Source organism: Hoplias malabaricus, chromosome 18 (genome assembly GCF_029633855.1).
Source record: "Hoplias malabaricus isolate fHopMal1 chromosome 18, fHopMal1.hap1, whole genome shotgun sequence".
NCBI lineage: Eukaryota > Metazoa > Chordata > Actinopteri > Characiformes > Erythrinidae > Hoplias > Hoplias malabaricus.
In genome coordinates this window covers 29,585,462-29,603,042 of record NC_089817.1, presented here as the reverse complement: position 1 = coordinate 29,603,042, position 17,581 = coordinate 29,585,462, and the positions used below count along the sequence as shown (strand labels likewise).

At 43.8% G+C, this 17,581-nt stretch overlaps 1 protein-coding gene across 1 annotated transcript in view; it reads right to left on the bottom strand.

Annotated features, from left to right (window-relative positions):
* Positions 1–6,567, bottom strand: part of LOC136674233 (CXADR-like membrane protein) — a 61,589-nt gene extending 55,022 nt beyond the window's left edge. Inside the window, exon 1 of the mRNA XM_066650129.1 lies at positions 6,428–6,567. Coding sequence (XP_066506226.1) covers positions 6,428–6,497 — 70 coding nt within the window. The 5' untranslated portion in view covers positions 6,498–6,567. The remainder of the gene's footprint in view (positions 1–6,427) is intronic.
* Positions 6,568–17,581: the final 11,014 nt, after the last annotated feature.

The window sequence follows — 17,581 nt, the reverse complement described above, 5'->3', positions numbered from 1 at the left end:
AGTTCATGGAGGGTGTGTTTTTTTCCCAAACATCCCCACAAGAACAAGTTATTCATCCTGCAGGCATTCAGTCCCCACATAACCCTAAATACATGATCACATAAACACACACATCAATACATATATCACCATGCTGGACTCAAAGCAGTGAATGATGTGGATGTGATGTTTGTAAACAGTCCTAAGTGGGACGTGTTACTATAACTGCTACTACAGTCTTCTCCCAGAAGGGAAGTTCATTTCTACTTTCTCTCGCACTCTCTCTCTCTCTCTCATACACTCACACACACAGAGAACTTATCTGACTTCAGTCGCTCTTAGCTCGGCGTTTGATGTGCTCAAGCTAATATTGTCCTTGGGGATGATCCTCTCGCATAAAGCATCTCCAACACTCCAAGGCAAATAGCTACTTTGTGAAGGCAGCTGCCTCTCTCAGCGAGCGTCCTTGTATTATTGATTTCCTAAACATTAAATCGATGGGACGGGTTCTGGGATGCGGCTTTGTTTAGCCAGAACTTCTGAAGACAATAGTTTGCACAAAAGGAATAAACATGGAAGAGCAAAGCTAACGATGGTGAAGAGTTTCGACCAAAAACTGTGAAAAAGGAAACAGTTTGAAAGACCAGGAGCTGAAGATCTGAAGGTTCAGCGCTGGCATCATCGCAGACGTTCGTCAGATCTGAGTGAATCCAACATTACAAGAACAGAACCACCTTAAAAACATCCACCAACACTGCTCCACGTCTTACAGTCTCCTGCTAATTTATTTAAGCCTTATTCCCCAAAATGAAGCCGGCCGTTTCTGTTACTGCGCCTTTAAGAGGATAAGGTTTAAATGAGCTCTGTTCTGATTGGCTATTAACACTGAACTTCATTTGGAAAGAAGCTCAGGCTGAAACACTCCTTATAACTTCAACATTAATGGGAGGGGCTAAGCAGCTGCAATAGAGTGAGTGTATCAACATTGACATTCATTCATTATCTGTAACCCTTATCCAGTTCAGGGTCCCAGTGGGTCTGGAGCCTACCTGGAATCATTGGGCGCAAGGTGGAAATACACCCTGGAAGGGGCGCCAGTCCTTTACAGGGCAACGCAGACACACACACATTGTCACCAATCCACCTACCAACGTGTGTTTTGGACTGTGGCACCCGGAGGAAACCGGAGGAAACCCACGCAGACAAAGGGAGAACACACCACACTCCTCACAGACAGTCACCCGGAGGAAACCCACGCAGACAAAGGGAGAACACACCACACTCCTCACAGACAGTCACCCGGAGGAAACCCACGCAGACAAAGGGAGAACACACCACACTCCTCACAGACAGTCACCCGGAGGAAACCCACGCAGACACAGGGAGAACACACCACACTCCTCACAGACAGTCACCCGGAGGAAACCCACGCGGACACAGGGAGAACACACCACACTCCTCACAGACAGTCACCCGGAGGAAACCCACGCAGACAAAGGGAGAACACACCACACTCCTCACAGACAGTCACCCGGAGGAAACCCACGCAGACACACGGAGAACACTCAATATTGACAATAATTTATTAATTTGTATATTTTGAAATTTGAATGTAAACAACACCCTGTTCATAATTCACCAACTAATAGAAATGGTCCAAACTGTTTACAATATAATCATCCTCCGTAAGTTCTGACTGCCTGGGATATGAGGTTATGCTTCTTATAGACCGAAACATGTAAATGAGCTCTGCTCTGATTGGCCGCATTGTGTTGTGCCCTGTTTGTGAAGCAACCCAGACCGGAACACTCCTTATGACTTCAGCTTAAGTGGGCGGGGCTAAAGCGCACATAGTCCACGATGAATGGCGAATGCTCTGCGCTGAAATGAATCAAACTGCTTTTCGAATCAAACATGTAAGAAAGTAAACACTACGTTACGAGGTCAAATGCCAGTGCGCCCGGGTTGCCAAGTGCGTCGGGAGTCCGCACTCAACGCTAATTAGCTTGGAATGGTTGCAGCATCAACATGTGGGGTCAGAGAGGAAGAGCCGATAGATCCTTCCCTGCTCTGGACCGTGCTGTTGTTATTCAAGTCATCCTGACAGGAGCATTCACAGAGCGGGTGGGCGAGGGAGAGAGAGAGAGAGAGAGGCTAGTACACAGTGAGATGTCACTTCCTAACCTCTGGTTCCAGGGGCTTGTGTCATCTCCACACTTGACAGATACTTTGCCTGGCCCTGGAGATCCAGTCTAAATATAGACAGGGCACAGATCTTCCCTTTAACTCCCTGTTTACATTTCTGCAGCGCTTCAAGCAGGGACACATATATTTAGACTTGGTGACTGTGCCATACACCAATCAGCCATAACATTAAGACCATCTCCTTGTTTCTACACTCACTGTAGATTCAACAACTGCAGATTGTAGTTCATCTATTGCTCTGCATACATCCTTAGCCCACTTCAGCAAAGGTCAGGACCCCCACAGGACCCCCACAGAGCAGATATGATTTCGGTGGGGGACCTGAGAGCTGTCAACCAACCAGTTTTCCAGCAAACAACATCCTGTGGGTAGCATCCATTGACCACGAAGCAAGGACTCGAGGATGATCAACACAAACTGTGCAGGGACAGATGAGTCTCTGTCTTTACATCTACAAAGTGGACCAACGTGTTTAAGTGTGTCTAACAGAGTGGACAGTAAATGGACACAGGGCTTATAAACTCCAGCAGCACTTGCTGTGTCTGATCCACAACCAACTATAACACACCACCACCATCTGAGTGGCTGCAGAGCTAAGAGTGATCCACCACCCGAATGAATGGTCGATGAAAGGGTGCTAACAAAGTATGCAGAGCTACAAAGGGACAACAGACTTATTGGAGAACTACAAAGACCAACTGTAGGGTCAGTGGGCCTGAGAGGAAGGTTTTGACGGTGTATATAATGGTGTTGTAACTGGTGTATACAAAAACGTGAGAGAAGAGAAGTGTATGTGGATCAGACACCGCCGTGGCAATCTGCTGCAGAATTTTAAAGACCCCAGCATCAAAGAGGAGAACACACAGCACACGTCCAAGACATCTGCTCTGACGAGTGTGGTCCAGAGGGAAGAGGGTCCTGCAGTTTGCCGTGATAAAAAAAAAATCTCAACAAAAAGAGAATAGAAACTAGGCTAATTATTGATATAAATATTCACAGAAAAACACACTCTCATAATGACATCCCAGCCAAAGAGGAAGGGCTACTCAAGCGAAGACCCTGGTTTTTTTCCGCCCACTTGTTCGGCTGTGTACTCGGCCGTGAGGGTCACGTGATGCCCAACCGTACGGCCCGTCTAGCATCCTGCATTAATTTGTTTAATTACTTTCACTTTCTAAATTGTGACAATGCTGTTCATGGCATGGAAAAGCCCAGACCACTCAGCTGCCCATGCTCCGCCCACCAACATCTGTTTGGAAAGACAATAATTAATGCGTCTGTCAAACTTCGAAACAGTCGGCACTAGTTGTTTGGGAATGCAAGGTCAGTCTGCAGTGATGCCACAGCCATCCGTAAAGAACATGACTGAAACAATCAATCGACCTGCGTTGATTTAAGGGTGACCCTCATTTTCAATAAAGCCCTCTCTATTTCTCTCACTCTGGTGACTTCGCTGTGTATCGTAGCCCCCTCACTGAAGAACTACTACCTACTCATTACTCAAACAAAACTGTGATGTTTAAATTGTTTAATTGCTTCTTTCACCACCTCTAGTCCTCATTTGGATGTTAATATTAAATATAAGCATGGATCCTTGACACATTTATCGGTGTCCCCAATAACGGCATACACACTACATAGTTCACCTCACAGATAGAAACAAAACTACCTATACCTGTAAACACTGGCTTGTGTCTGTAGTTTCTTCCAGTCTTCTACAAACAGGAGTGAAATAAGATGATTACTGAAGCTTGGATATGATCTGTGTATGAATACCTCTCTGTGTCTGACATGCTAACACTTGCATTAGATACTATGACGAAAATGCTAATATGGCTAACAGAGCATTATTGTATTTTTCTCCTTGTTCTGCAATGTAGTGTGATCATTTTCCCCCTGACGCAAAGAGGTGGGCTTCTGTGCTTCTAAGTGCTGTGAGACTCTCTCCAACACAGGGAGAGGAGCTATATATGAGATAAATATATCTTTCCCATCTGTTTATTTTAGAGCTGTGCTCTGAAATGAAACCAGACAAAGACATGACTGAAAACCATGAATAATAAGATGGCCCTCCCTGTCCTCACCAGTCAGGAGGACGCTACACAATGCTACCTGACACAAAAGTATTGGCTGTTATTGATCTCAACAGTCCTTCATGTTAACTGATGTGGAAAGAGCGGTTAGTGTTCTCCTCCAAGCATGTTGAGCTGGAGACGTGGTTCTGTAAAGCTTGTCAAAAATTCACAACAATAGCTTTGGAGGGTGGAGCTTGCAATAGCAATAGGGTGGAGCTTTGAATGAGTCCGTTGCGATGGTCTAACAAACATATTGGAAATGATTCATTGTGGTCGTTAGTCGACACAGGTCAACACATAGAGGTTTTTAACGTCCACAACAGGTCAGCCAAGCATCCAGGAAGGAGCAGAAGCATTCAGGCTAATGTTATGGGACGGAGTGTGTAGAGGAGTGTGTGTTGTGTTTCTCCGCTGTGACTCCACTCACACACTCTTGATGCAGTTATTGGTTTAGTCCTAATGGAACCTGCTCCCCGCTGGAATTCCCAGAGCTGCTGAGTCGGAGAAACTCGGGGCAGATCATCTTTCAACACGGAAGGCTTTTACTGGTCACTACGACTGCATCAGACTGGGCTTAAAGACCACAGAGGCGTTCGGTCAAGAGCGTCTTCACACCGAATTCACACTTCACATCAGACACAATTAAACTAACCCTCCAAACTCTCACTGAACCCCCAACCACAGCCGGGGGCAGCGTCGTCTACAGCCGCTCCGCACACCGCACAGCAGCTTCACCAGTGAAGACCACGTACAGATCCACCACAACCCTCAGCCCGATGACCAGAAGACAGCAGATATTAGTAATAATAATGATATTAGTGAGATATTAGTGAAGATACAACAATAAAGCATCATTCATCTGAACCTCTGCCAAGAGCAACTTGTTTACCTCTGCCCAGACTCATGTAAGCTTCAATACTGAGACTCAACATTGCATGATGTATCAGTGATGACTGTCGGAGTCATCACTATTAGACTCATCACTGGAAGACTCATCACTGCAAGACCTATCACTGTGACGACTCAAAATTGTGACACTCAGAAAACACAAAAACAAGAGTCATTGCTGTGAGACCCTCTCATACACAACACTCTGAGCTCTGAGACTCATCCCTGCAAGATCCTTTATTATAGAGACTCATCACTCTGTGACTCATCCCTGCAAGATCCTTTATTACAGAGACTCATCACTCTGAGACTCAACACTCTGGAAGCTCTGAGACTCATCCCTGCAAGATACTTTATTATAGAGACTCATCACTCTGAGACTCATCCCTGCAAGATCCTTTATTATAGAGTCTCAACACTCTGAGACTCAACACTCTGGAAGCTCTGAGACTCATCCCTGCAAGATCCTTTATTATAGAGACTCATCACTCTGAGACTCATCCCTGCAAGATACTTTATTATAGAGACTCATCACTCTGAGACTCAACACTCTGGAAGCTCTGAGACTCATCCCTGCAAGATACTTTATTATAGAGACTCATCACTCTGAGACTCATCCCTGCAAGATCCTTTATTAGAGACTCATCACCCTGAGACGCAACACTCTGGAAGCTCCGAGACTCATCCCTGCAAGATCCTTTATTACAGAGACTCATCCCTGCAAGATACTTTATTATAGAGACTCATCACTCTGAGACTCAAGACTCTGGAAGCTCAGAGACTCATCCCTGCAAGACACTTTATTATAGAGACTCATCACTCTGAGACTCAAGACTCTGGAAGCTCAGAGACTCATCCCTGCAAGACACTTTATTATAGAGACTCATCACTCTGAGACTCATCCCTGCAAGATCCTTTATTATAGAGACTCATCACTCTGAGACTCAAGACTCTGGAAGCTCAGAGACTCATCCCTGCAAGACACTTTATTATAGAGACTCATCACTCTGAGACTCAAGACTCTGGAAGCTCAGAGACTCATCCCTGCAAGACACTTTATTATAGAGACTCATCACTCTGAGACTCATCCCTGCAAGATCCTTTATTATAGAGACTCATCACTCTGAGACACATAACTCTTAAAACTGATCAGCGTTAACTCATCACTCTGAGACTCATCACTCTGGAGAATGTTAACATCCTAAAGTCCCGTGTACAGTAATAAGAAACGGAACGCGAGCTCCGGGAGATTTCCCCGCGTGCTGAGGAGATGAACTTACCCAGAAGCAGCAGCAGCAGCGAAGCGAAGGTGGCGGGCATGGCTGGCGCTGCGGGGAGAGCGAGTCCCATCGGAACCGGGTCCTGGAGCCTTGAGCCCCGCTCGACTCATTCACGACCGAGCCTCGGTTCTGGAGACTTGGGTCCGGCGCAAAAGTCGCCCTTCAGCATGACGCGCAAAAAAACCCGTCCGGAAACACAGCGGTAAACTTCCAGGGATGAGCGCTCGAGCCTTCAGCCTTCTCTCTCTCTCTCTCTCTCCTCACACACACACACACACACACACATTCACCCAACACGCGCGCGGAGGTGTGTGTGTAGAAGAGTGGGGACCTCTGCAGTCCGCACACTTTCTTCTCTGAGCGTGGCTCCGGGAAACGGGCGTCTTCTGGTTCCATTTGGCTTTATTTCCCAACCGTTTTCAGGCAAGCCACGCCTCTTCAGGCTGGAGTTTCTCTTCAGCCCGCCCCCTTGGAGATTATTAGCCAGTTGGAGCCTTTGATAAAGACATTGAGGAGTTCTTAAAGAGACTTTAACGAGGACAAGATAAATGATACTTTTTAATAAAATAATACAAATCCAGTAAATAAAACCTTTCATAGTTTTATCACAATTATATGAAATGAAAAATATCGTATTATACAGACACACACACACACACACACACATATATATATATATATATATTATCTGCAGCTGAAACTTCCTGATACAGATTACAGCTATTGAGGAGGCCGTGTTGTGTTTTTATGGCGGTGGTTAGTGAATGTGTTTCTCTGAAGGGTCCAGAAGGGTGGGTGAGTGGGGGTTATGGCTTTGCTGAAGGGTGCAGTAAAACTGAGATCATCAACACTGCAGAGCTCATAACAGAAAATCATCTGCTGACGTCTTCCCTGTTGTTGTTTTTTTCCCCCTCTGATTTATTTGTGCGGATGATGAGTCCCAATCCCAACTTCCCTTATTTTTCTCTTCAGAGAATTCCGTAAATTAAACCCTTAATGTTTTCCCAATAATCGTAGATTCAGCTCATAGCTTTTACTCCAAAGACCAAGACGAAACACTTTTAAAAAAGCAATAAATGTCACTTTTGGCCAAAAATGGAAAACGTATGAAACGGTTCTGGCTTTAAGACGCTTTAACGACTGCTCTTTGTGACTCAGCAGTGTATTTCTAACAGTGTTTCAATCGCAACGAAAAACACACATACATTCCTTGTTAGCTACTTTTTAGTTATTTATTTTGAATGTGTAAAAAATACTAAATCAATTTATAATATTACATTTGGCTCCTGTGCAAAAGTAATAAATTAAATTAACACTAAACATGTCTAAGTGCAGCTACTGGAGATTCAGACTTCTAAAAGCAGTCCCCAGTGAGGCATAAACCCAGTAATAAATAACCAATCTCATGTGTAAATTCTTGTGAAGATTTATTGAATTACAAACACCCAAAGCAAATATTTCCAGTGCTGTCACTCACCAACTCAGTTGTATTTTGTAAATATAAACACATTTAGAATGAGTAATCACTGCAGTTTTGTGAATGAGGCCTGGCACCGTCTTGCTGAAAAAACCATGGACTTCCCAGGAAAAGACTTTACCTTGATGTCGCTCTAAAATCCCAATTTAGCATCTTTATCAGTGGCGGCTTGATAGATACACAACGTTCCACTCTTGTTTCACCCCTATCCCGACTGTGTGTTGTGTTTATATTCATAAAATACAATTAACAGAGTTTTTCAGGGACAGCACTGGACTGTATTGTATTGCGCTAATTAAATAAAGCTTCAAGAAAATTAAAACATCACAGATTCTTGCTCCTACTGCATTTCGCACAATGTCCAGAAATTTCCAGAAACGTAGTTTACACGACCAGCAGAGATATTTATCACTGATGAATGTATCAGTCTCTGACTGGACACTACTTGAGTTCATATTAAAAAATCAAAAAAAGTGTTTCCCGGTTCACAGTACCCAGTGGTCAGTACAGAGCTGTGTGAGCTGGCCACTCTGGAGCTGAAATGATTGATTGGATTTCCTAATGTCCGCTCGCATGTCGAAGCTTTTCACTTCACTCAGGCTGATTAGCCTCGGCGCCGCGCGACCAGTAAACAATTCTGATTTAATGCACTTCAACTGTTTCTGATTTTCACCAAAGCAATCTGTTTAATTGAAGCCAGAGCGTGGGAAAATAAAACTGAAAATGGTTTAGCGCTTTTAAAAATGTCAGTGTAGTTCTTACATAGTTACTACATAGTTATTCATCATTCCATTGCAGGACTAAGGAATTAGTGTGTACTCACAGGTGTTTGTTCTTCTGCACAAAGTACTAGAACATTCGGCTTCAGAAAACAATCTGTGCTTTCTCCGTTGCTCACTGGAGCAGTACTGAAAGTCTGGATCTATTCATATTCTGTACTCATTGAAGACATTGGTGACATTAAACTGTAATGAATACAACTCTAAGGCTGTTGAATGCTGGGAGTTACGGTTACATCTGGATAAACAAACAAGCAGAAACTGACAAGAGTACTGTTTTCACACATTTTATGTGGTATTTTATAGTTTCACAGTCAAATTATCAGTCTGTAGAGTCTCATTGTGGATTTTATACCAATTTTACCATTTCCAGACGAGTATAAAGTCATCAAGCAGTAAATAAGGTCTTTTTATTATTATTATCATCATCATCAAAGAGATAATTATTAATAAGTATTACATTTTATTACACGTTCCCCTTTGGATTATTCCTCTTTCCTGAATAGGAAGTGCCTTTAGAGCTTAAAGATACACTAAAGGTCACTATTGTTGCTATTATTATTATTATTATTATTATTGATTGTAATGTTGTTCCCCCAAAACATAGACAATCCAACAAATCCTTACCATCTTCCGAGGATCCACGAAGGTTTTCCAAGAAATCTACAAACATATGCAAATGAGAGAGCATCTGTTTAACCCCGCGAACCCTGGGCTCATTATTCAGCAGTTAATCATAAGAATTATTATTCAGCAACTGTCATAAATTTTTCAGTCAGCACCGGGAATGTTGCTGTGAGAGTGCAGAACCAGTCCTGCGGGTGTAAGGGGTTAAATATGCGCAGGGTTGAATCATATTTGCATAATTCTTAAACATAGCCTTTGTATTGATATTAGGATTTAAAAAATGTAAAGGGTTTTATAGAAGAACACAGAGGAACAGTGTTTAGTTCATGGATTAATGAATATTACGGAATGTATTGTTATTAAATAAAGTTATCAGAAATGGTTGTTAATATTTTTATTAAAATTAATTCAGCAGCAACATGGTTTTAAATAAACAAGAAAGTAAATTATAAAGAAATTGATCAGTCAAACCTCAGAGGTCATCTCTGATTGACATGTCTCACCTTTAAAGGGTTAAAAGAAGGTCCACGGGTGATTTTGGATTGACCATGTGTTTTGTAGACTGTCCACTCCCACCCGGGAGTTATAACTGGAGGGTGGGGGGTTCATTTATCTGTGCTCGGTCTCTGTCTCGAAGTCATTCTTCTTCTCTGGAGCCTGTCACGCACACCTTCAGCTGTGGTCAGTCTCTCAGACAGAGAACTTAGGGCTGGACCGCTGCCGCTATGTTTGTTTTTAAATGTAAATCCCCTCATTGACCGTACTGACTCACTGACTGACTGACTGATTCACTGACAGACTGACTGACTGTCTGATTCACTGACTGATTCACTGCTTAACTTACTGACTGACTGATTCACTGACTCACTTATTTACTGACTGACTGATTCACTGACTAATTCACTGACTCACTGCTTAACTTACTGATTGACTGATTCACTGACTCACTTATTTACTGACTGACTGATTCACTGACTGATTATTTACTGATTCACTGACTCACTTATTTACTGACTGACTGATTCACTGACTGATTATTTACTGATTCACTGACTGACTGAATCACTGACTGATTCACTGACTCACTCACGTTTAGGAAATTCTCCACAGTGGGCGCTCCTCAGTGCTTCTCATCATAACACTGTGTCCCTGTTTGTTTGCGTCCACCAGTTTTTTTTTCTTTTACGTATCACTGCCTCACAGCTGGAGGTCTCAGGGTCCTGAGTTTGACCATCACCTCCAGTCACTGTCTGCGAGAGTGTTCTCTCTGTGTCTGTGTTGGTTTCCTCCCACACACACGTTGGTAAATAGTCCGGGTGTGTGGTACCGTCCTCAGGTGTGAGTGTGAGCGCCCTGTCCTCTGTCCCCCGTATGTGTCCACACTTCTCAGACGGAACTGGACTCGAGGTGGTGTCCAGTGGACACTGTTTTGAAATGATTTAAAAAGGGTATAAATCTACTCTGGACGTGTTGTAGGTGAGACACATCGACTCCAGACTGCAGCCTGGTGCAGAGGCCTGGGAAATTCCAGATTTTCTTGGTATTCCAGCTTCCTTTTTCATTTCTTGGGCGATCCAGAAGCCGATTGGGGTTGTGCTCTCCGTCAGGGAACAGTGTTCTGCAGTCACTCTGGACACTATTGAGTAATTGCTTCTTGATTTTCCTTTCAGAATGCATCAGGAAGAGGCAGAAAAAGTGAACCCAGCACCTCCGAGGGGCTTTAGGGGGTTTTTGGTTAACCCCTTACCCCCCTGCTCTTGGCTTTTATCCTCACGAATCTTAGCGGGGAATTAATCATATAAACCAGCCCCAAAGGCAGTCAACAGTTCCATTAGAGGCAGCCAAACGTGGAGATAAAAGGCGTTTTAGTTTTAGCCGCCCTCCTCATGCCCTGACCCCTTCTGTGGAAGGGTGGGGTGGGGTGGGGACGGGGGGAGGGAGGGTTCGGGTTTGATTTTAATTTTTGTGTTTGGAGGATTTATCGGAGGCGAATCCTCAGGAATCCGAGGCGTCCACGCTTTGCTGAGGGGGGAGGGGGGCGGGGGGGCTGCGGTGGGGGGTTATTAATTGAGGCGAGTGATGTATGAACACTTTGGGGAGAGTTGTGGCTCCCCCTCGGCGGTGGGATGGCAGGAGAACTGCAGATTTACAGCCCCCCACCCTTCGCACCACTGGCAACACATCCCTCTTACTACACAGTTCACTGTAAACAGGAGTGTGTGTGTGTGTGTGTGTGTGTGTGTGTGTGTGTGTGTGTGTAAATAGGTGGGCGGGGAGGCTGTGTTTGTGGTTGTTTATTTACATTTTAAGATGTACAACACCTCATGGGATTGGCTTTGAATTCACATCCTCACACATTCACTCACCCTTAAATACACTCACTTAAACACACACACTCACTCATTCATCCTTAAATACACTCACTCAAACACACACACTCACTCATTCATCCTTAAATACACTCACTCAAACACACACACTCATTCACTCACCCTTAAATACACTCACTCAAACACACACTCACTCACTCAGTCATATACTTATTCACTCACACTTAAATACACTTACTCAAACACACACACTCACTCATTCATTCATATACTCACACATTCATTCACCCTTAAATACACTCACTCAAACACACACACTCACTCATTCATTCATATACTCACACATTCATTCACCCTTAAATACACTCACTCAAACACACACACTCACTCATTCTTACTCACTCATTCATTCACCCTTAAATACTCAAACACACACAATCATATACTTACTCATTCATTCACCTTTAAATACATTCACTCACCTTTACATACATTCAGTCAGACATATACTCACTCACACACACTCAATCATTCCTAGAAGCACTCACTCACTCTTTCATTCACCCTTAAATACACTCACTCATTCATATTCTTACTCACTCATTCATTCACCCTTAAATACACTCACTCAAACACATACTCAATCATTACCATACGCATTCACTCACACACACTCATTCCTATATGCATTCACTCACTCATGCACACACACACACACACAGAGGCAGTCCTGTATCCATGCAGCTTAAAAATCAATTCCACGACAAAAGCCTGTGTTTGTGTAGAACTCTGAAGCTTAGCTGTTAATTCACATCTTTCTGAGTCTGATTACATCCTTAGCGTCTTCTGTCTCTTACCACTGAGCTACAGGAATGTGCTGGAAGAGTGGAACTGCTGTGGAATTTGTGAGGAGCCTGTATGGACGACACTGATATAATATCAATGGAGTGGGGAAACGGGTCTGAGATTCACTGCGGCTGCTGCCCAGGACCTGACCCAAAATCACAGACTCAGACGTACATTTCTGAGCTCTCCGATTCTCACTTTAGTGATCAACCTGATGCATGTCAGGCCTTCGGGGCTGCTCCTTCGTGCCTGGGGGGGGGGCCCTTTGGGTTTGTCTACCTGGAAATCATGGAGAGAAAGCTCCTCACTGAAGAGGTTTGTGATGGACGTGATTAGAATAAGCAGAGCACAGGACACAGTATCTGATTAAAATGAGAGTGAAATGGAGTTGTGCGGAAGTTTTGTTTTTCACTGAGGTTTCTGTGGCTCGGTGTCTGACCCAGAACGAGAGCGCTGAAGCTAATGTGGCAAGGGCTGAATTAATGATGGTGAAGGGAAGCTCGTTCTGCCGGGAACAGGGGGCTAATTTGAGTGCGAGAGGAAGGAAGTGGTACCTGATGTATTTCTGATGAATTCGTAAAAGATAGAAAAAGATAAAACAGCCAACAAACACTTAACACAGCAGAATAGAGGATACACTCTGAAGGAAAACTCCACAAGGAAACACTGTCTCTGAGTTCCTCCAGGCTCAGTGCTGGGGCTGTTTTAGTTGCAGTGGCTGTTGTTGTTGTTGTAGTAAAAGCAGCTGAGATTGAGCCTGAATTCACATGGCCCAATGCCAAGTGTTGTCTAGAGGGGTCTAAAGCAGTCCTTTAATGTTCTGGATGTATTTCCTTATGTACACAAAAACAAAAAAAAAAAAAAAACAGACCCCTGCGTCTCACGCAGTCTTTAGTCTCCCTGTTCCTCCGCTCTAACCTTGTGCACCTCCAGGTTGTGATATCTGACATTGATTGAATCGCTGCTACGTGTCACATCTGCCTTATTCCAACCAGATCATCACCGTATCTCCCGCCCTGCCGCACTCCGCCTCTTCCCCAGACCTTCATGAATAATTGGAGGGGGAAAAAACAGGCCAATGGAAGCGTTTGATGTTTTTCGAGCTACGACTAAAAATAATCACATGGGGCAGAAGAACGCGTGGCTGTTTACTGCCTCCATCAGCGCAGTTTTGTTTTGTAATACTCGTGTAAATGTGTCACAAGAGAAACAAAGACGGTCTGTCGGCAAAATTCTTTTTCATTGCCTTCTTCTTTAAACTGATTTTTCTTCCTCACCTCTTTCACCATCTATTTTTCCCAGATTTTCATTCTTCACTTTCTTTTTTTCCCCCATCACACAGCTCCTGGGTCCTGGAGGTTGTGAGTTCGAGTCCCGCTCCGGGTGACTGTCTGTGAGGAGTGTGGTGTGTTCTCCCTGTGTCTGCATGAGTTTCCTCCGGTGACAGTCTGTGAGGAGTGTAGTGTGTTCTCCCTGTGTCTGCGTGGGTTTCCTCCGGGTGACTGTCTGTGAGGAGTGTGGTGTGTTCTCCCTGTGTCTGCGTGGGTTTCCTCCGGTGACAGTCTGTGTGGAGTGTGGTGTGTTCTCCCTGTGTCTGCGTGGGTTTCCTTTGGGTGACTGTCTGTGAGGAGTGTGGTGTGTTCTCCCTGTGTCTGCGTGTGTTTCCTCCGGGTGACTGTCTGTGAGGAGTGTAGTGTGTTCTCCCTGTGTCTGCGTGGGTTTCCTCCGGGTGACTGTCTGTGAGGAGTGTGGTGTGTTCTCCCTGTGTCTGCGTGGGTTTCCTCCGGTGACAGTCTGTGTGGAGTGTGGTGTGTTCTCCCTGTGTCTGCGTGGGTTTCCTTTGGGTGACTGTCTGTGAGGAGTGTGGTGTGTTCTCTCTGTGTCTGCGTGGGTTTCCTCCGGGTGACTGTCTGTGAGGAGTGTGGTGTGTTCTCTCTGTGTCTGTGTGGGTTTCCTCCGGGTGACTGTCTGTGAGGAGTGTGGTGTGTTCTCCCTGTGTCTGCGTGTGTTTCCTCCAGGTGCTGCGGTTTCATTCCACGCTCCTAAAACACACATTGGTAGGTGGATTGGCGACTCAAGTGTGAGTGTCTGTTGCCCTGTGAAGCACTGGCGCCCCCTCCAGGCTGTGTTCCTGTCTTGCTCCCAGTGATTCTGGGTAGGCTCCTGACCCACTGTGACCCAGAACTGGATAAGGCTTAAAGAAAATGAATGAATGAATGAATGAATGAATAAGTGAATGAAAAATCAATGTAAATTTTGTCTTTCTTCAAAAAAATTATTATTACTATTAATATAAATGGTAGTAGAAGTAGAATGCATTTGAATAAATTCTGCCTTTAGCGTAATTCCTGAGTGTACAAGCCCATGCTGCTCACAGGGAAATGCATCAGCTTGTGGAATTCTGATCCCAAATTTCCTATCCCTGTTTTTACGAGAAGCACATGCTGCCTTTACTGCCACATGTAGAAACATAAGAGCTCATGTTCTTTCCACATGAAAACTGATGTATGAAATGTATGAAGAACAAGAAGAGCAGATTTAAAAGCTGGGAATATTGGGATGAAATTGTTGGTCTGCACTCGATTGTATTTTCCTCGTGTGACGGTGATATTCAGGATCTGGGTGTTCACACGGCTCAATAAACGAATCCCCGTCTCCACATCAGCATGTTCTAAATGTAGCCGAGTGTGAGGAGGCAGTGGGTTTGAAAACATAACGGATAATCAAATCATATGCTGATGAATATTAATGCGTTTATGTCAGTGGAGAGGCTAATGAGGGTCTTAATGGGCAAAGAGTAAATAATGATGCCCAGAGTAACTGTCCAATCAGAGTGAACATGCAAGGAATCTGTCCAGGAATCCTCTAAAGTGCACACAACATCTTGTAATAAACCTACAGTGAATATTAGACTCTCTCTTCTGTAACACTGCGACTTCAGTAAGAAGAATTACATCTTTAGTAAGTTATTACGTGTTTATTATGTTATATGTTGTAATAAATCATTAATTACACACTTATCAATGGTTTTTCGCTCTATGTTAAGTATTTTGTATGAACGATCAAACAAATGAATATATATTTGGGAGCAAGTCCATATAAATAACTACACTTTCTATTTAGTGCAGTTCAATAAATGCAAGTAGGTGTGAGTCCACGCTCATCTACAAAACTAATAACACATTAATAACTTAGTAGATACTATGTCATTCCTAAAAGTATTAACCAAACAATTGCTGTTGGTTATTCAGGGCATTATTCATGTTTTTCTCCTCAGTAATAGACCTCTGTTATGTTCCAAATCGTAACTAATACATAATCAGAAACGTTTAACACAGTGCGTCAACAGGGGCTTTACTCCATAAAGACCACAGCACTAATAAACCCTCTACGTGTGTTCCCTACAACATCTCGTAACGTGAGCACATGTTTACGTTTTAAACAAAAAGATATCAGCAGAACCAGGTACTGTGTGTCCCTCCTCTGCCCTCAGGTTCGTCCCACACGAGTGACCACTGAAGACCACTAATATCTGATATCGCTTTCAGCACAGGCCGCATCAATCTTTCAACACACACATGTCATAACTTTAAGTGGGTTATTTAAATTCATTAAACGCCGCCATGCCGAGGGCTGCTGAGATCATTAGACTTGCAAATAGTGCTTCTGTAGAAGTGTCTGGAGCTAATAGCCCAGTATTTTACATCTCCTCAGGCCAAAGGGGGATAGCCCAGCCTTGCAAAGTTTGTGTTTTCAGAAGAAATTAGGGACAACACTCCAGTACATTTACACCAGTGGGAAAAACAAGGACAGAGCCAAAGCAAGCAAAGCCATTACGCCCCTCCCACTTTGTCCTCTGCTACACCCTCAATTAGCCGGGAGTTGGACCACCTAGGTCCCCCATCCTGCTGTTCCCAACTCTTTAAAGTCTACTCAAGGACTAGAGGAAGATCAACACCATCTGTGCAGCGATATCTTTTAATAATTTTCAGATACAATCAAGTAAGGCCCACCAAAAATCAGGCCTTCAGGAGCTGAACTGAAGGCCTTGTGCATTAGATTAACCAAATAATTCAGAAGTGACAGGAATCAATATGTAAATCAATGCCTTGAGTAACAATGGGTGAAGCACATTCTGTGAGGATGAGATGTCATTAAAGGTCTTGCGGAAGTTCTAAATATAGTTCTAGATAAACCAAAAATAGCAACACAATGGTTATTTACTGAAGAAGTCACTGTAAAACTACATACGCAAGAAGCAATACACAGTTAATGCCTGTTTAACCTCAAAGAGCCAATAATGTTCATCCGTATCACCCTTCAATAAGTGCTAACATTCTATTAGAAACCCCATTGGGAAGCTAGCAGACATTAGCATAAACAAAGGATTTTTAAAATAATTCAATCCTGATCCTAGTCTAAATCACAGGAAAAGAAGCTAAGAAAGGACAGTGAGGAGTATTTTTTAGTCATGCATTACAGCAGAGCATAGACATTGTCTAAATAAGGACAATGACCCATCACGGATGTTTGACCCAAATCTACCACAAAAATAACCCAAAATCCTGCGAGATGCCACAGGCCTGGACCCAGAGCGAATAAGAGTCTGAGACGTCCGAGAGATTCCAGGCTAATGTGAGCCTGCTAAGCTTTGGGGATCAGACTGTATGAGTGCAGTGTACAGCGATTTGCCTTTTTACTGTCGATAAATGGATTGAGAGAGAGACAAGATAAAAGGGTGAATCTATAGAGGCCTGCTGTTTAGCGCAGTGACAGTATTTGCGTAGCTCACCCAGAAAGCTTGCAACCATCTGTGGACACGTGCTCATCCAGTTTTTCTTCTGAAATGAAGGGTTTTAATGAGGAGTTTGTCCATCGTTGCTGCAGTAATAGCCTCTAGTCTTCCAAGAAGGCTTTAAGGGTGTGGGTACCTTTCTGAGGATAGGGGTGAGGATATGAAATTTTAAACTCCATACACTCAGCAGATAAATATAATACTGTTATGTCCCTGTCCTAAATGTCCTTCGCAATTCATTTTTCACCCACTATTCACTGGCCAATAGCAGTGTGGTTACTGCCTTCACTGGGAAAAACT